The following is a 19,491-nucleotide window of genomic DNA, read 5'->3' as shown; positions in this document are numbered from 1 at the left end:
ACAAAAATTACCCGGGCATGGTAGCAGGCACCTGTAATCCCAGCTACTTGGGAGACTGAGGCAGGAGAATTGCTTAAACCCGGGAGGCGGAGGTTGCAGTGAGCCAAGATCACGCCATTGCACTCCAGCCTGGGCAACAAGAGTGAGAGTCCGTCTCAAAAAAAAAAAAAAAAAGGGATAGATGGAGTGTGCAGGCCACTGAGGGGCTGCCCTGTTGCCACTGCAGTGGCTTCTCCTCTGGGGATGAGATGACCTACCTCCATCTAGAGAGATCTGACTTCCTCCAAACCCACAGTCCCCTCAGCTGGAATGTCTCGCAGCATTGTTCCATGGGCCCCTCTTGCTGCTGCTGCTGCCTTCAGGAGGGTCTCTGCTGTCAGAAATATGTGAAATCCACAGGGACGTATTCAGCAGAGCTCAGCACTTTTTTTTTTTTTTTTTTTTTTTTTTTTTTTTTCTGGAGCCCTTGCTTATGTTCTCTGACCCAAAGCCAACAGATCCCAATCTTATTGTCATCAGGGGCTTCGCAGGGACAAATGGTGGAGAGACATTTGGAACTTTTTATCCAGATTTACTTGGACTCGGAAATGTGTCATGTCCAACAGTACTGTGCATAGCAACAGCTTTCTGTTTGGGAATAAATGTTCTCATCATCAAAAGATCAGGCTTTCAGTTATATTTGATTCTTGGGAAAATATAATGGCTTCTTCTGGGCCTATCATAGCTTCTCCCAGTCAGCTTCCCCAAACGTGGGCCTTTCATTTCTTCATAGAACTTTCTTCCACATCAGTCTCCGGGGAGTCGTTTGGCGAACAACTCAGAAAGATGTGTGTGTGTGTGTGTCTAAAAACAATATGATGGATATGGAATAAAATGCATTGTAAATTGTGTATAAACCAACACATTGTGTGTGTGTGTGTGTGTATGTGTGTGTGAGCCTACAAAAACACATTTTAATCATGGTCTTTGTTTAGAGAATGTGGGGGACTCAGTACTTTATATCAACTGGAAATTTGTTTTAAAGCCAAACCTTCTAGGTTCGCTGTATCTCAGCTCTCGCATCTGTACAATGGAGCTGATATCATCCCTTGGCAAAACTGTCCAAAGCTCAAATATGAGGATAAACATGCAAAAATGTACGTGAAAAACTGTGGAATACAAGCCTTCAGGGTCTTTCAGTACTACCAGTATTGTCTACAAAGCTTCTACTTACTAGATACATTGCAAGATCAGGATTTATTATGATTCTAGCATTGTATAGACTTCTTTCTACAAATGGATACGTGCATGGCTTTAGATGGATTTACATATAGATTTCCATCTCACCTAAGTGAAAATGAAACCTATTCAATACTAATGTTTTGACCAGTGAAGTATCCAAATCTGCCAGAATTATTGTTATACATTTTGACTATTCCCAAGAAACAGAGATTCAAAATATAACTATAGGATAAAATCATGATTAATATTTTAAAATCAACTGGTGGAAAAAAGGTACTAAGTGCTTTTATACCAAGTTGGCCAAATCAAAAAGGCTTTCATTGCAAATAAAGGTGATATCTGAGGTTCATATTTCAGTTTGCCAAGAGGCACATTGCATCACTCCTGTGGCAGTATCATTTGTAGGGAGGGCAGCTTCCATGTAGCATAGGATTCATATGTGAAATTATTACTTGCTAATGTAACAATAGAAAATACAATAGACAGTTGACTGGGCACGGTGGCTCACACCTGTAATCCCAGCACTTTGGGAGGTTGAGGCGGGTGGATCACGAGGTCAGGAGATCAAGACCATCCTGGCTAACACGGTGAAACCCTGTCTCTACTAAAAAAAAATACAAAAAATTAGCTGGGCATGGTGGTGGGTGCCTGTAGTTCCAGCTACTTGGGAGGCTGAGGCAGGAGAATGGCAAGAATGCAGGAGGCAGAGCTTGCAGTGAGCGGAGATCGTGCCACTGCACTCCAGCCTGGGCAAAGAGCGAAACTCTGTCTCAAAAAAAAAAGAAACAAACAAACAAAAACAGAAAAGAAAATACAATAAACAGTTTTGCTGATGAACAAAAACAACTGCAGAATGGAAGAACCAAAGTCATCCTGGTAAACCGAGGCAGATTTACAAACAATACTGAGGTCTGGCCACTTTGTTTCGTAGTTCTGCTGGCCTCTTTGGATCATGGTACCAAGGGTTTTGGTTTTATTTTTTATTTTTACTTATGATTTGGAGTTCTTTACTCGAAAGACTTGTCAAACGATAGTGACATTCTCCATCAATAAATTATTGCCATATAATGAATAAATGAATGACTTAGCCCTAGTTTTATCTGAGCCATGGTAATTAGGACAGTGGCCAGCCTTTGTCCACAAGCTACCACAGAGCTGCCCTGGGTAGAAACAGAAAAATACAGTCCATTTCAGAGAAGCTTTGGCCAGAGCCTCGAAACATTTCTCAGGTTTCCTGGTGTCTTGCTCCTTCTCTGTGTTGTTTGGGACGACCTTCAATTGGCTTCTAGGCCTCCAGCTACAAATCGGGCCCACCTTTTTCTTGCTCAATAGCGTCCATTTCAGAGTAGCTCGAACCCTCCCTCAGTGAGTCCTGGGCATAGCTTCGGGTCCACAGGGATGATAACTTGAAATATTGGATGGCTCAATCTTGGGGACTAAGCTGCTTGGCCAGGAGGATCTACTTGGAACTCACTGATGCCCAGCTTAGCCCTGTTAGATTCACCATTATGGTAGGGAGAATGGGCGTGGCTTTGCTCACCCCATTGTCTCTGACTGGCATCCTAATTCCATCCTTCAGTCTATGCCCTAACTCCTAGGTCATGAAAAACAGGGACCATTTACAGTTTTTTGTACAATTGTAAATTTGCATTAGAAATACGTCTCAGTTGTCCTTCCCCTCCCAACCCAGGGCCTTCCCTAGGTGACTAAGCCCTTACGGTGAAAAGGGTGGCAAGACAGTAAATGGGCAGTCACTCTGGGGACTCCTTCTCTTACTTGGCAATCATGATAGCGGCCCCTGATGATGGCTGTGCTTTTCTTCCTGTGGTCAACTGTCAGGAAAGGTCCACAGCAAGTCACTGTTCTTGTACTTTATTTTGTTTTTAACTCCAAAGTCTGTAGATTTGCAAATTGGCTTCTTGAAGTGAGAAGGTTGATCAAATTCAGCCTTGTATCAGGGTCAGTAGTAGAAACAGAAGAAGCAGAAGCACTATCCAAAAATGTATAGTTTCTGGCCGGGCATGGTGGCTCACTTCTGTAATCCCAGCACTTTGGGAGGCCAAAGTGGGCGGATTACCTGAAGTCAGGAGTTTGAGACCAGCCTGGCCAACATGGAGAAACCCCATCTCTCTAAAAATACAAAAATTAGCTGGGCATAGTGGCGCATGCCTGTAATCCCAGCTACTCGGGGAGTCTAAGGAGGGAGAATCGCTTGAACCCAGGAGACAGAGGTTGCAGTAAGCTGAGATCATGCCACTGCACTCCAGCCTGGGCGACAGAGCGAGACTCCATCTAAAAAAAAAAAAAAAAAAAAAAAAAAAATCCAAAAATGTATAATTCCTTAGAAAAAGGCAAGGTGATACAAGAAGATAATAAATAGTTCATGCCTACCTGCTTTGTGCCAGGCACTGGGCTTGGCATTCATAACACTGAGATGGTGATGGTTCTTGCTCCACGAATTCACAGCCTTTTGGGAGGACCAGTACATACATTCGGGCCCATAAAGCAGGCATCCCACTGATCAGAGCCTGAACAGAGAAGTGGGTTTGAGCCTGCAGAGAATGAAGTGGCATTTCAGAGAGAGGGTAGACAAGCAAGGGTATGGAGACCCTGCACAGTGACGTCTATGTACAGAGACCATGATGATGTTTGGTTTGGTGTGGGCAAAAGGGGTTGTGCTGTAGTGTGGAATGGAAGGGTGTTTTAGGATTGAGCCATGAAAGTCCTTATTATTCCTTTGGAGGCCAGTGGCCATCAAAGATCTGGGGCAAAGAAATCACAGGTTGAGCTTCTGCTTTAGGCACTCGCTCTGCTGTTCCTGGGGAGGACAGGCTGGAGGTGGGAAACTGGAAGCATGAAGGTCCCCGGGGGCTGCCATGTTCATAGTCTAGACAAGAATTGGTACAGACTGGACCTGGTTCTGAAGTCGGCATTGCAAAGGAAAAGATTCAACAGGTAGAATGGATTAGTCCTGGACACCAGTTGGTCATGAGGGGACAAGGAGGCAGTGAACTCCAGAAACCCAACAAGAAGCAAGAATTTAGCACTGGGTGCAATTCAGTGGGCAAGTGAGCTTCTGCTTCCAACGTTGCGTTGGCTTCCTGTTTCTCAGGAACAAGACCATTTTGCTAAATAGACACAGGACTGCCATTACTGCTTTAGAAAAAGTGTTGAATATGTGTTTGTTCGTTTTCTGGAGCCAATGATGGGGCCCTCTGTTTATTTACTTGTTTATTTTTTTGAGCAAATGAAACCCAGCTCTGGGCCCTGACCTCTCTGGGTGCTGGGTGAAACAGCACACGAGAACTTCCAGGAATGTCTCATCAACAACTTCCCGGAAGCAGGGGAGATGTCATTGCTTCAGAATAACTTCCCCAGCCAGATGTTTTACCGGTTCCTCAAGATGGCAGAGTCTGCGCATGGCTGCGGCGCATCAGGGTAGAGATGTCAGGCTTGGAGGATTAGGTGAACTTCCACAAGAATCCACCTCCTGTTCCAAATTAGAATCTTTCTAGGAAGGTTTTATTTCAAGAGTCACTATTCAAAATCTACCTTCTTTAAAACTCATGCTGGCCTTGGTTACCTCATCTTGCTCCCGGTCCCGACAACTTCCGCTGCTGCCCCTGAGACCCTCAGACTCTACAAATCCCCCCAGCTCAGCCCTTCCAACTCTGCCTAAGAGCAAGCATTGGGTGGCACCCCTCACCTACCCCACCCCCAAACACATGCTCCCTTGCCATTCTTGGTTTGCTCAACAATGAAGAGTCAATGGGAGGATAAGAACATGAACTGGCTTTGCCCTGAGGCCTGAGTCAGACTCCCAGATGGAAGGATTTATGGTCTTTGTGCAGAACGGGGATCAGCAAAGTGTAGCTCGTGAGCCAAATCTAACTATTGTCTGGTTTTTTGTTTGTTTGTTTGTTTGTTCTTTGTGTTTGTGACAGGGTCTTGCTTGTGGTCCAGGCTGTAGTGCACTGGCACCATCATAGCTTACTGGCACCTCAAACACCTGGGCTCAGGTGATCCTCCCACCTAAGCCTCCTGAGTAGCTGGGACTACAGGCATGTCCCTGGCTAATTTTCAAATTGTTTTGTACAGACAGTCTTACCATGTTGCCCAGGCTGATCTCAAACTCTTGGGCTCAGAGAGCTGACTTGCCTCAGCCTCCCAAAGTGTTGGGATTCCAGGTGTGAGCCACCATGCCCAGCAACTGTTTGTTTTTATATAGCCTGTGAGCTAGGAATGGTTTATGCATGTTCTTAATGTTTGGGAAAAAGCTCAAATGAGAATGATAGTCGTTCATCCCACATGAAATTAATATACAATTTAAATTTCAGTGTCCATAAATAAAGTTTTGAATTTCATCAATAAAAAGTTGAGGAATATTTGTTTCCTGTCTTGTTCTACAAATACCTACATAATATCTTGGATTTTGCCTCTCTGCCTGCAAATCTGGGACTATTTACTATTTAACCCTTTATAGAAAAAAAATTCAAGTATGGGGAGATTTATCTTCAATTACCTAGAAAGTCTGGATTCAAAACTCTAGCAAGAGCCTGGTGTGGTGGCTTGCTATAATCTCAGCTACTTAAGTGGTTGAAAAGGGAGGATCCCTTGAAGCAGGAGCTTGAGACCAGCCTAAGCAACATAGCGAGATCCTGTCTCTAAAACAAACAAACAACATTGCTGGGCATTGTGGTGTACCTGTAGTCCCAGCTACTCTGGAGGCTAAGGCGGGAGGATGGCTTGAGCCCAGGAGTGTGAGGTTACAGTGAGATATAATTGCACCACTGCACTCCCAGCCTGAGATGAGGAACAAGACTACATCTCTAACAACAACAACAAAAATATTCAGGGATGGGAAGACCTTCTAAATCTTAGCTTATGTGTTTGATGTATCGGCTGCTTTTCTAACCCTTGCTAGTTGATTTTTGCAAAGTAATAATAATATTGATCATACTGGTGATTGCGATGATGATCCTTTGAGCCCCGGGGGCCAGGAAGGTGTGAGCAGCAGTGCTGACCAGCCACTCTTTCTGCCCACAGGTCACAGGCCTTTCCAGTGCCGCTACTGTCCCTACAGTGCCTCTCAGAAGGGGAACCTGAAGACCCATGTCCTCTGCGTCCATCGCATGCCTTTTGACAACAGCCAGTATCCCGACCGCAGGTTCAAGCGCTCCAGGGTCGACTCGGAGGCTTCTGGGAATTTCGAGGAGCCTACAGCTGTCAAGGCGGGGAGCTCTGCAGACCTCACGGAAGAGGGTGGCAAGGGCCAGGAGGAGACCAACTGAGCAGACCAACCTGTATATTGCAATAGTATTTTACACAGTTTTAACATTATGCATCTGGTAAAAGTTTGCTAACTGCATTCCAAGGGGAAAAAATCATGTACAACCCCCCTAATAGTGTATAGAACATTTAAAAAATTTTAAAAAGATATCTATATATATATAAAAAAAAAAATTCCCCAGCCCTTGAAAATGGCTGCTAAACTGTTACCCGGCAACAAGTACTTCCAAAACAATGCAGGTGGGAGAAAAGTGATTTCAAAAATTCTTGGTGCCCTCTGAGCTGGAGAGAGCTGGGGGCCCTTCCAACTCGAAAGTCGTCTTTGTCCAAAAATAATGCTCTTAACGGAAAAACGATACCATCTAAATGATCTAGTGTTGCGTTGAAGATGGAGGGGCTGTGTTTTCGTTGTTGAAAACACCTCTATAATCTGACACCAGCTGCTGTCATTTGCCTAGAACCCTAATGAGATGTGTCGGGAGGCAGCTGCGGTGCCAGTCAGACTGGAGCGGTCACTGCAGAGAAAATCAATTCACGTGGTGGTGTAACTGCACTCTTGGAGAAACCTTAGACGGCCCGCAGCCAGCGCCAGGGCTGACCGGCACTGCAGAGGATTGAAATCTTAAATGCGTACTTTCACGAAATACACAGCCAAATGAAATCAATGATCAGGAAGTGTCTGCAGACAAATGTCCATTGCAGGTTTGATGAGTAATTCCTTTTTTTTAGATCAAATTGCAGTATTGAGGGAAACGTTTTGTTCTTGGTGGTCTTTTTCTCTTTTTTCAAAAAAAATTTTGGATGAAGAAGGAAGTTGCTATTTAAAAAAAAATGTAGGGTAATTATATAAAATGTTGTTAGAAAAACTAGCTAACCCCATCCATAGAAGATGCTGGTGAGCAGTTAAAATTTAGGTAATAATAGAAAGTTTTTTTATTATGATTTTTAAAATTTTACTTGAATGAAGGCTGCTCCAGTCCTTATTATCAGATTTTTTTTCATGTGTTGGTTTTTATAAGTGTCACAGACATGAAGCAAGATTTTCTTCTCCGGCAAGCTCTTATGAAATAGCTTGTATTAAAATATGAATCTAAACATCCTGCTCTCTATCTCTAATGATGAAAACTGTTTGAGTTAAAATGTCTGTTTTTGTAAAACAAATGTGTTCTATATTTTTGTAGATTTTAGATTTTCTACTGATTGGATACTCCAAATTTATCAAGTTCTGCACCACACAGAAGGAGATTTTGAGTGTCAATAATGAAACACTTAACTCATTAAAAAATGATTTAAGAAGACTAGTTAAAGGTTTATTCTTGAATCTGCTAGCATGGTGTAAAGTTGAGCCTTTTAACATACTTCCTTTGAGTGACATGAATTTGGTGCTGTTGCTTGTGGTGGTAGAGAAGTATGAAAGTATTAACTTCTTCTAAAACAAAATCATTCAGACTTAAAAAAAAAAAAGTCAATATTTCCTTGCAGGCTGGGAGCACAGATTAAACCCCAGGGCCTTAAAAACTTCAGCTCTGCCTACAGCAGTTTACAAAAATACTAAACTGCAATCAATGTAAATAAAATTCTTAGTGCTATCCTGAGACCAGAAAGAATCTCAGGCTAATAAGGAATCCGGTTTGCATATGCTGTCAAAAGGGTGTCATCTAACCGAGGTTTCAGTGTAAATGAGGTCGCTGTGCAACTTGGACCCATCTGGCATAGAGCAAGCTGCTTTCTTGTTTTTCTAGTATAGTTCTCACTGCCTTACTTAAATCGAGTTGATAAACTTAATGCAACTGTTTCTATGATCCTAGAGAAAGGACTGAAATGTTATTGAAAACTTTCCGACTGTAGTAAGCTTTAGGATTTTAACTGCACTACTGTGTTTGGTGACTGTGCCAGTCCCTTGCTTTCTGTGTTTGCTCTGCCTTTGGTATCTTAGCAAAGAAAAATAAAAAAAGAAAAAAAAAAGATGAAAAAAAAAAGAAAAAAGAAAAAAAAAGAGGAAAAAAAAAGTGGGGGAAAAATGAGAGCCACATTCCATTTCTAGCACTTTGGGAGCTCTTTCAGTATTTTTTTGTGTCTTTTCAGCATCCTCAGATGCGACAGGCAATAATTCTGTTTGTGACACTGGGAACATCCCCTCTTCTTTGTGGCGTGTGTGTTGATTCCATTTTGTCCAGTGCTACTGTCCTTCCCCCTCTGACACAGGCCTTCTTTCCAGAACATTTGTAACTTGTAATACAAACAAGTGACAGCCACAGTGATGCAGCGTCAGTTTCTGAATGTCATCAGGTTCTCATATCTAAACATGTCAAGTTTTTTCCCTGTAACTTCTGTAGTCTGTGATGCTGGTCATAATACTGTCTACATTCCTACGCAAAGAAAAAAAAATCTATCTTGGAGGAAATCTGAGATCAATAGGAGTAGAGGATTTTGTTGCTATGCTTGTAACAAGTAGAAAACTTTGTATTTAAAGTTTATTCTTGGTCATTATTTATTATTATAATACATCAGTTGACAGAACTTTATTCTGGTATAGAAAGTATTAAAAGTTGTTTTTTCAGCAATGACTGTTTTCTTTCTGCTGTTAGAATAAAATGTCTTTGAAGCAGCCCAGTTTTATCCAGTGTTTTACGCAATAAAACCTCTACCTCTGGGAAAAAAAATCACAGCTTTTCCTACTCGCTTATATTTACTAGGAGGAGTAAAACATATTTTTAAAGGTTTGTCAGACTTTGGCAAGACGTTGTCAAACTCCATGTATAAAAAACCCTGTACTGGGCAGGGTGCGGTGGCTCACACCTGTAATTCCAGCCCTTTGGGAAGCGGATCATTTGAAGTCAGGAGTTCAAGACCAGCCTGGCCAATATGGCAAAACCCCGTCTCTACTAAAAAACACAAAATTGGCATGGTACAAGCCTGTAATCCCAGCACTTTGGGAGGCTGAGGCGGGGAGATCACCTGAGATCAGAAGTTCAAGACCAGCCTGGCCAACATGGTGAAACCCTGTCTCTACTAAAAATACAAAAATTAGCTGGGCATGGTGGTGCGTGCCTGTAGTCCCAACTACTTGGGAGGCTGAGGCAGGAGAATCGCTCACACCTGGGAGGAGGAGGTTGCAGTGAGCCGAGATGACACCATTGCACTCCAGCCTGGGTGACAGAGGGAGACTCTTTCTCGCACAAAACAAAACAAAAGCCGGGTAAGGTCCTGCAGTACTAATGGTCCTCTGAGTCCTGTGCTTTTTCAAGCTGCGTCAATCTCTATGCTGCATACGTAGTGTGTGAGTGGGGATGTGTGTGCGTGTGTGTGCACATGCATGTGTGAACTATGCTTCTTTAAATGTTTGCAGACACGCGGTTCAGTAAGGTAAAGTCCATGGAAATACTAATGCTCTTCGTATTATAGTAATTATATAAGGCACTTAGAGCATTGGGATCTATTATTTCCCTTTACTGGTAGAAAGTCTTTTTTTGTTTTAAGTCATTAAATGCAAGGGAGTCTTTTACGTCCAGATTATCAGAGGATAATCTGAATTCTTCCTCTAGAAAAAAAGGAAAAGAACAAAGGATGATAAAGTCTCTGGTAGCAGGGGTACTGTGAAAGCAGAGCTCTGACACAGATTTGGGAGGGTCTGAAGCGCGTGCTCAACCCACGGCGTGCAGAGCTTCTTTTTGATTTGTTTTGTTGTTTTATTTTGGTCTCAAAACAAGCTTGGATAATACATGCTGCCATTCTGGAATAAGGGGGGCTCACTGAAATGTTACAAGCAAAGACATCTGCCAAATTGTATAGAAATTTGTCAGTTTACCATGTTTCTTTCAGGGTGTGAGACTGTGTCCTTGGGTGGGAGCAGATGACTTGAATGGAATCATCGTCAGTCCTGACTGTCTGTTATTATGAATATCAAAGGTGAGTTAAGGGGTTGTAGTCAGGAGGCCAGGAAGTAAACCCATGAGGGAGAGAAGACTGGAATGCAGAAGGTTGAGTTAGGGATTCTAACATCTACCCACACCACATCCATGATGGACCTCAAACCCACCAGGGCCACACAAGAAACCACAGTGGTGAGAGGAGAGTTGGAACAATCAGGGCTGGGGTGGGGGGCGGGGCGGTGCTGCACAGCATGCCGCTCTGATGGGAGGGGGCGCTGTGAGATCTCAGTAACTGCACATCATTGCCAAGAGGAAGGTGACATTAAATTTTCTGAGTTTTCTAGGTGTACTGGACACCTGGATTTTGTATTAAGTCTTCCAATTTTTCCCTGTTGGCTCGAAATTTATTTGAAAAAATCTTGTATGAATGAATGAACAGAATGTGGTACCGCCAAAGAATGGAATATTATTCTGCTATAAAAAGGGACCTGAGATGTAGTACAATATGGATGAACCTAGAGAACAGTGAGAGAAGCCATTTACAAAAGGCTGCATATGATAGAGTCTGGAATAGTCAAATCCACAGAGACACAAGTGGATTAGTGCTTGCCAGGGACCAGGGGAGGAGAGAATGAACAGTGACAGCTAATGAGTATGAGGTTTCTTTTTGAGGTGATAAAAGTGTCCTAAAATTACATAGTTATGGTGGTCATCCTACTTGGTGAATATGCTAAAAAACATTAAATCGTGCACTTTAGAAGAGTGACTTTTATAGTATGTGAATTATATCTCGATTAAGCTCTTATAAAAATGAAACTATGAGTAGGAAGCATTTTTAAGATATTTCCATCAAAATATTGTTGAGTTCTCAAACAGCCATAGATAATTGACAAAATAGTATAGTACAAATAATATAAAATTTGGGGTGTAATGGCTTAAATTTGAACCCTAGCTATATTACTTACTGGCTGCATGATGATCTTGAACAATTTTTTTTTTTGAGACAATGTCTCACTCTATCACCCAGGCTGGAGTGCTGTGGCACCATCATAGTCCTCTGAAACCTTGAATTCTTGGGCTTAAGCAATGCTTTCGCCTCAGCCTCCTGAGTAGCTGGGACCACAGGTGCATACCACCAGTTAGTTTTTAAATTTTTTATAGAGATAGGGTCTTGCTATGTTGCCCAGTCTGGTCTTGAACTCCTGGGCTCAAAGGATCCTCCTGCCTCTGCCTCCCAAAGTGCTGGCATTATAGGCGTAAGCCAATCTTGAACACTTTAACTGTTCTCAGCTCATTGATAGTATCTGTAAAATTATGACAATTAAGTGCTCTAAATAGGGAAATTCTATGCACATTTTGTGAAGTACTCCACAAATGCTAGGTACTGTGATCATTGTGGCATAATGAGTTACGGATAAATTTAAGATTAATTTCACCTGCACGAAAAGCTAGACCTTGATAAAATCCCCAGGCTTTGTAAAGGTCCCCTCGTGGTCAGGTGGCTGGGATTCCTCACATCCATCCCCTTCAGAAAAGATGATCCTAGACAAAGATCTTCAACTGCTGTTTTCTAATTTCCTCATTTGAAAAATCTGGGTATTAACAACTCTCTTGTCACTCACAGGGGTAGTAGCAAGGTGGCTGGGGAAAGGGGATGGATACAATGGGAAAAGGATTAGTCTCAGGGGTAGATGTTATTCCACTCACTTGTTAAACACGTATTTACGGAGGACCTACTGTGTTCCAGGCATTGGGGTACGGGCCAGAGAGAGATATACTGGTCAGTTAGGGATCGTGTCCAGAGATCACTGTCTTAAGGGGAAAACAGATTTCGATCTGATAATCACCCAAATAAATATAAACTATCTGGAAGAGGAGGTTCAAGGAGAACAGTGATTCCCCATGAGATGGAAGCCGATGATTCGCTGAGGGATGGAGGAGGGAGGGCCAGGCGGTGGAAGCAGTGCAAAGCTGATGCTCAGTGCAGACAGGACTCTCTAGTCCTGTCTCAGCCTCTCAGGAACTGTGTGGCCCTGCGAGATCATTCCATTTCCCCTAAATCGGCTGCTCCTCGTAAAGTGAAACATCGCAGTGCCAACAGCAAGGACTCTTTATGAGGTTAAATGAGATAGTATGTGTAACAGCAAGAGGTTAAATGAGATAGTATGTGTAACAGCAATGGAGAGAACAAGCTAGATGCCGCCATATGCAAAGGACAGTACTCAAAAGTGACAGTGTCTGGAAACCCATGAGGACCGAAAATGGCGATGCCTGCTGCAGACATGTGGCTTTCTCATCGTAATCAGCCAAGGGCCAACGTAGTGTGAGCCACGTGACTTCTTCAGCACATCACCTCTCACATCCACGTGCCTCATGCCCTTGGGAAGGAGTGGGTGAAAGTGTCCTGGGAGCAATTCAGGATCTTTATGGCTCTGTCTATGGGCGTGGCCACCCTGGAAGCAGCACAGTTTGCTGGAAGTGTTTCCAGAGGGTAATCAACCATCCTGGTTTCCCTGGGCCTGAGGGGTTTCCCAGGACATAGTACTTTTAGTGCTAAAACCAGGGTAGTCCTGGACAAACACAAATGTTCCCCCTAGGTCTAAGCTGGCTTCCTTTAAAAGCACGTGTCTTGTTTTGGCCAAGCCAAGGTCATGGCTGTCCATGGCTGTCCCTGGGAAGCCAGTGTGAGGCCCAGTGTGAGGGGGAAGCCATGGCTCCAGGGGGCCCATAGCATGGGCTTTGGCACTGGGAGACTCGGATTCAAAGCTTTACTGCCACAGCACCTTTGCCACAAAGATGAAAGTGACAAGGTACCCAAAATACTTAGCGTGGCGCCTGGTATGTGGTCTTGATTTTATCCATTCTCATTGAGTGACTGAATGAATCTTTGTTCCTGCTTCTTACCCAGGTGGGGAATGGCTCAAATATGAATTTCTCTTCCTAGCAGCTAGAAGCTTCTGAGCTGCTGATATCCGGCATGAAGATGCTCTTTTGTGCTGAAACTTTTATAAAGACGATAACCCTGCTGTGTTCTGTAGTTTGGGATTTGCACACTTCCCCCTCTCTGTTTAACATCTGTATTGTAACAGTATATTACAAAAACCTCACCTGGTGTATTGTAAGCACAATCCCAAGGAAATTAGTATTAAATATTGTGATCTTCATTTCAAGATAGAAGGGCTGGGCACGTTCCACCAAACTGGAGGTATGTTTCCATGGGGAAGGAGAAAAATTCATGGTGTAATACAATATTAAAAATGTCACCCAGCTGAGCATTCCGTGTAGAAGCTTGTGTAGAGTTTTAATCTCTTCACCTGTTGGTGCTAAGAGAAAAGAGAGAGATGGGGTGGGGGAGGGAGACCAGGAGGGAGAGGAAAGGCTTATGAGAACAGGGAAATCACAAGCAAAGAGGAGGGGGAAAATTTAAATGATCCCAGACCGAACTGTTTTGCTGTTAATACAGAAATACAGTGCAAGACACATTTAATGGGCTCTATTTTTTATTATACTATGCTGAATAATTAAGTTTGAGGCTAAGTGTCACATGGATTTATCTTTTAATTAAAAAAGCATGGTTCACGCATATTTGAGTGGTAGTCCAAATAAATGCAATATAGAAATTTATGTTTGTTTATCTAGGTGTTAATTACCTAGAGATTGTTCTGGATTACTTCTTTTTATAAAGTGTCATAGGCTCGTGTCAGAACGAATAAAGCTTGGCCGTGGAACCTTATCAATTTGCTAACTATAGTGCAGGTCTGACCTGAGCACGGGCGGGGGGAGCAAGGGAAAACTTTGGGGCTTGTTATGTATACACACGCCCCCATTCAACACACACCAAATAAAACAGTCGTTTTAGGAAATATTCCTAGGACATAAAGGCACAAATATATCTTCATTGTTTTACAGCCTCTTGTCCACAGCTATTTATAAAACATGTGATTATTTATGCGTTGGGTTATGAGAAGTTCGCTGGCAGAGGCGGTGAAGGAGGCTCCATCAATCCAGTTACCTGGTGCCCTGGAGAGGTGGAGGGAGGGCTTCCCAGTGGAAACCGGGCTGGGACAGGAAGTTGGCTACTGTGATTTGTCTCACATGTGTCAACCTCCCCGCTGCTACCCGAAAAGCCAGACAGAAGGATGACAAAGCTGAGGGTTAGAGGTCACATTAAAAAAAAAAAAAATCATGAATGTACACTGAGAAAGTGAAACCAGAAGCCCCTAAAAATTGTTCATCATACCTTGAGGCTGCCCCTGCCTCTTTCTTTGTTTACAGTGATTTTGGGGTGGCAGTTTCAGTCAAATGGCTTGGAAGAAACCGAGAGTTTTGACCAAAAGGTTCAACTTTAAAGAAATAGGTTTTGTAAGGGCAAGAAGAATTCCATTCAGAGTTGGGAGTGTCTAAGTTGGGTGCTAGCTTTTGTTGGAGAGGTTTGTTTCCCTTGCGTTTTCTGCCTTGCTTGTCTTCTTTCTCCTGCGGACCACGCCTCCACTTTTGGCTATCAGACACCAGAAAATCAATAAAAGTAACTGCGGTTCCCTGTGGGCTGCACCCGGCTGGATGGACTGTTCTCCTGGGGTGCAGGGAAGCCCAGGGGAGACAGGCACTGGTATTCAACTGTGCTCGCTTTTCTTCAGCTGCAGCCAAGGGGAGCCATCGAGACCCCCCAAACAGCAAACTCTCCTACCGTGGAAGCTCTCTGCTGGGTAGGGTTTCATTTTCATTTTGTGTTTCCTTCCTCTTGGAGCCCATGCGGACTGGTGGGGCGGCGCACTGTCAGCTCCGTGATCCCGCGCTTGGCTGCGCGCCTGGAGAGGTGCGCCCGGGCCAGGCGCAGAGCAGGGCGCGGCGCCAGGCGGGGGCGCCCGGGGCCTGCCTGTCGCCCCGGGTGGGGGCGGGTGTCCTCGGGCACGCACCCCCTGCGGCCTCGGGCTCCGGACCAGCCCAGTGGCTCCAAGGGATCAAAGCAATAAAGAGCTTTGGCCGCAAAGGGAGAACGCCCTGAGTCAGCCCGTCCCTAAGGACTCGTCTTTTGGTGAGGAAGGGGACGCCTGGGCCCGAATGGGGCGCGCTGTGGCCTGGGCCACCGTTGAGGGCGCGCGGGTCCTGCGCGAAGCCTGCTGTTCACTGCATGACTCGGACAAGGATCAGAGCCTCTTATCTTTTTAATTATTAACACTTAACTGTTTTCCTCCCAAATCGCTGCCCATTTCCTCCCCAGGATCACTGCGTTTATCAGAAATTGGGCCCCAGCAGCACTGGGGCGTGAAGTGGAGGCACTGCTGGGAGGAGCTGGGCAATCTTTTGTGTTTGAGTCATGCCAGGTCCTGTGCTGGGTGCTGGGGACACGGCGAGGACAGGAAAGGAGGGCCCCTGTGTCCTGCTATACCCCCTGCCCAGTCACAGCAGAATTCAACAAATGAGGCAATTCCAGAGCAGACAGAGCTTTAGAAAGTGGGGGTCAATTAATGCTCAAAGAAGGCCCTTAGTGCTAAGCTCTGAGAAGCACTTGCTGGCTGCCAGCAGATGCCCGGAAGCCTTGTTCCAAAAGAGAGCCCTGAACCAAGAGGGGAGTGGGAGGTCTGGGCTTTAGAGATGGTCAGGAAAGGAGCCCCACAGGGCTTTGGAAAAGAGGCCATTGGGCTGGAAATGACGTAGAAGAGTCCACATGGCCACGTGATATTGAAATATCAGGGTTGTTTTTTTTTAATTGAGCTGAAATTCACCTAACATAAAATTAACTATTTTAAAGTGTACAATTCAGTGGCATTTAGTACATTTTAAGTTATTTTCATTACCCCGAAAGAAAACCCCAGGCCAGGCACTGTGACTCACGCGGGTAATCCCAGCACTTTGGGAGGCCGAGGCAGGAGGATCACTTGAGGTCAGGAGTTCAAAACCAGCCTGACCAACATGGTGAAACCCCGCCTCTACTAAAAATATAAAAAAGTTAGCTGGGCGTTGTGGTGGGTGCCTGTAATCCCAGCTACTCAGGAAGAGAGTAGGCAGGAGAATCGCTTGAACCCTGAAGACAGAGTTTGCAGTGAGCAACCTCCAGCCTGGGCAACAGAGTGAGACTCTGTCTCAGAAAAAAAAGAAAAGAAAAGAAAAGAAAACCCCAAACCGGTTCAGCGGTTATTCCCTGTTCCCCCTTCTCCCCAGCCCTTGGCAGCCACCAGCCAGCTTTCTGTCTGTACAGATTTACTGATTCTGGATATTGTATATATGTGGCATCCTACATTATGTGACCTTCTGTGTCTGACTTATTTCACTCAGCATCATGTTTTTGAGGTCCAGCCACTTGGTAGCGTGTATCAGAATGCATTCCTTTTCTGTTTTGTTTTGTGAAACAGAGCCATGTTCTCTCACCGAGGCTGGAGGGCAGTGGTGTGTCTTGGCTCACTGCAACCTCTACCTCCTGGGCTCAAGTGATCCTTCCACTTCAGCATCCTGAGTAACTGGAACTACAGGTGCGCACTACCACACCTCTAATTTTTTTTTTTTTTTTTGGTAGTTGTTTTTTAGAGAAGGGGCTTCGCCATGTTGCCCAGGCTGGTCTTGAACTCCTGGGCTCAAGCAATCTGTCTGCTTCAGCCTCCCAAAGTGCTGGGATTACAGGCATGAGCCACCATGTCCGGCCCGTCATTCTTTTTATGGCCTGCACTGGAGGCCCTACTTGCTCTGGCCTTGCCAATCTCTCCAACCAGCCTTTTCTCTTCCCCCTAGGTACTCGATTTCTCTCTTCTTTGTGGTAGTAATCACTATCTGGAAATAGCTTGCTTACCCCTTTCTTTAAATGCTTATGGTCTACCTTCTTTATGAGAATGTAAACTCCGTGAGAGCAGGGCACTGCCATTCACAACCCTGTTACAAACAGTGTCTACTACAACACGTAGGAGCTCAAATAAATAGATATTGAATAAATAAAAATTCCCAGCACAATTATCTTTGATAATAATTACCAGACTTTTATAGGAATGTTTTAGCTTTTTTTTTCTTTTTTTTTTTTTTTTTTAAAGGCTGGGCACAGTGGCTCATGCTTGCAATCCCAGTACTTTGGGAGGCCGAGACGGGCGAATTGCCTGAGTTCAGGAGTTGCGACTAGCGTGGACAACACGGTGAAACCCCGTCTCTCCTAAAATACAAAAAATTAGCCTGGCGTGACGGCATGAGTCTGTAGTCCCAGCTCCTCAGGAAGCTGAGGCAGGAGAATCGCTTGTACCTGGGAGGCGGAGGTAGCAGTGAGCCAAGACCGCACCACTGCATTCCAGCCTGAGCGACAGAGAAAGACTGTCTCAAAAAAAAAAAAAAAAAAAAAAAAAAAAAAAAAAGCTCCTTCTACAGTTTTCAGAAAAGTGACCCCAAACAGAGTAATAATGACTCGACTCCATGGCAGACCGGCAGTGTTTTGGAGAACTTGGGCGTGGTCCTGTTTGCCTTTAGTACGGGCTATGTCTGCGTGTGGTGGGAAGGCCTGGCAGAGCTAGTCTGATGGCTCTTCATGCCAGGATTGTCTAAGACCAGCTCCGTACAGAGGGACTTGTGGCTGCAAACGGGAAACTTGGATCCAGTCCAAATCTACTGTACGAGGCACGTCCCTCCATCTCTCTGCACTTCAGTTTCCTCATCTGTAAGAGAGGCTGTGAGCATCTGCAGCCCAGGCTTACTGCGGGCAGCAAGTGAGACCACGGAGAAGTGCTTTCCAATTGGAAATGCCCCCACACAATCATTAATATTTAAAAAATCTCGTGCACCCTGCCCATGCCCAGCTGTGGGCAGGGATAACAGAGCCAACAGCCTGGCCAGCGTCTGCTGCGGCCACCCCAGGTCCCTCTCTCACCCTGCTGACCCCGGCCACCCTCCAGCCTGCGAGCCTGGGGTCAACGCCTCCTCTTAATGCCTTTCCATTTCTCAGTTTGCTGACTGGGGTGATTTTCGGTGAGGTCCACATAAATACTTCAAAAATAATTCACGATGAAGAGGAACGCTTCTGGAATGGATGATGGCACGACGAATTAAACGCTTTATAGGGCCAAGCGTAAATTATTTTAATGCATGTAATAGATCCGCCCAGGGAGACTTGAGCCCCTCTCGGTCATGCCTCTGTGCCCCCGGGGCCTGGAGGGTGGTGGGAGCAGGTGGCTGGGAGCCTGCTCTGCTGGGGCATGAATCATTTCCTTCTCCAAAGACCTACTGCCCCAGCACTTAGGTCCTCCTAATCTGAGGAGAGGATGGGAATGTGTCGATGTCTGGCCAGGCGGAGACAGGAGCCAGGAGACAGATGAAGCAGTGTAAGAGCATTTGTTAGCCATGACGACGGCCTGACCCGCACCCTGCCTTCCATTCATTGTCTGCCCCTCTGGAGGGGGAGTGAGGAATGCTGCTGTGTGGCACCAGACATTTAAAATATTTTGTTTCCCTTGAAAACGTTTGTCAGCAAGACGAATGTCCCAGTTCAGGCCATCAACAAGCCACGTTTTATATTTGGACTCATTTTATGGGAGGGCAGGAAGGAAAGAGAGTTGATCATGTCTGACAAACCCATTCCACAGAAGAGAATGCTGAGAGCTCAGAAAAGATCAAGATGTTGAGTTTCCAGACAAAGAAAATAAGCACACTTCTTATATCAAAAAGGTTATTTATGTGATATTCACCAAATGATATCTAAAGATAGTTGTGGTGGTTTCATAAATACTGACGTAGGCTTGTAATCTCAGAGGAAAGAATTTATTGATTCCAGAATGTGCTCCCGTGACCCCCATGGTCAGGCAGAGCATGGGAATAGTGCTTGAGGTTGTTGATCAGTTGTCCTGTATCTGGAGAGAAGCTTTTGTTCACTTAACATTTCACGACCATGCGCTGGTTCCGGGGTCATGTGCAGGGCATTGGTGGTACAACCAGGAGCAATGCATGGGCCCTGCTCTCAGGAATCTCATGACTGCTTGATGACCTCAGGAAGGACCCAAGTCAGAAATGCTGCTGTAAGGTTGGCCAGGCGCGGTGGTTCGTACCTGTAATCCCAGCACTTTGGGAGGCTGAGGTGGGCAGATCACCTGAGGTCAGGAGTTCGAGACCAGCCTGGCCTACAGGGTGAAACCCCATCTCTACA

At 44.9% G+C, this 19,491-nt stretch overlaps 1 protein-coding gene across 10 annotated transcripts in view; it reads left to right on the top strand.

The window, feature by feature from the left end:
- ZNF536 (zinc finger protein 536) overlaps nucleotides 1-9,118 on the top strand; it is a 490,140-nt gene extending 481,022 nt beyond the window's left edge. For 7 of the 10 annotated variants that reach the window (XM_050772542.1, XM_050772550.1, XM_050772541.1 and 4 more), the window contains one exon: nucleotides 6,268-9,116. In XM_050772542.1, the coding sequence (XP_050628499.1) occupies nucleotides 6,268-6,512 (245 nt within the window). In that variant the 3' untranslated portion in view covers nucleotides 6,513-9,116. Of the gene's footprint in view, nucleotides 1-6,267 lie in introns of all 10 variants that reach the window. The other 3 variants (XM_050772545.1, XM_050772547.1, XM_050772551.1) reach the window with 2 other exon arrangements.
- The last annotated feature ends 10,373 nt before the right edge of the window (nucleotides 9,119-19,491 follow it).

The sequence above is a fragment of the Macaca thibetana genome, chromosome 19, assembly GCF_024542745.1.
Source record: "Macaca thibetana thibetana isolate TM-01 chromosome 19, ASM2454274v1, whole genome shotgun sequence".
Taxonomy (NCBI): domain Eukaryota; kingdom Metazoa; phylum Chordata; class Mammalia; order Primates; family Cercopithecidae; genus Macaca; species Macaca thibetana.
Note: the sequence above shows the minus strand (reverse complement) of the source record. Positions and strands in the feature narration are given on the sequence as shown.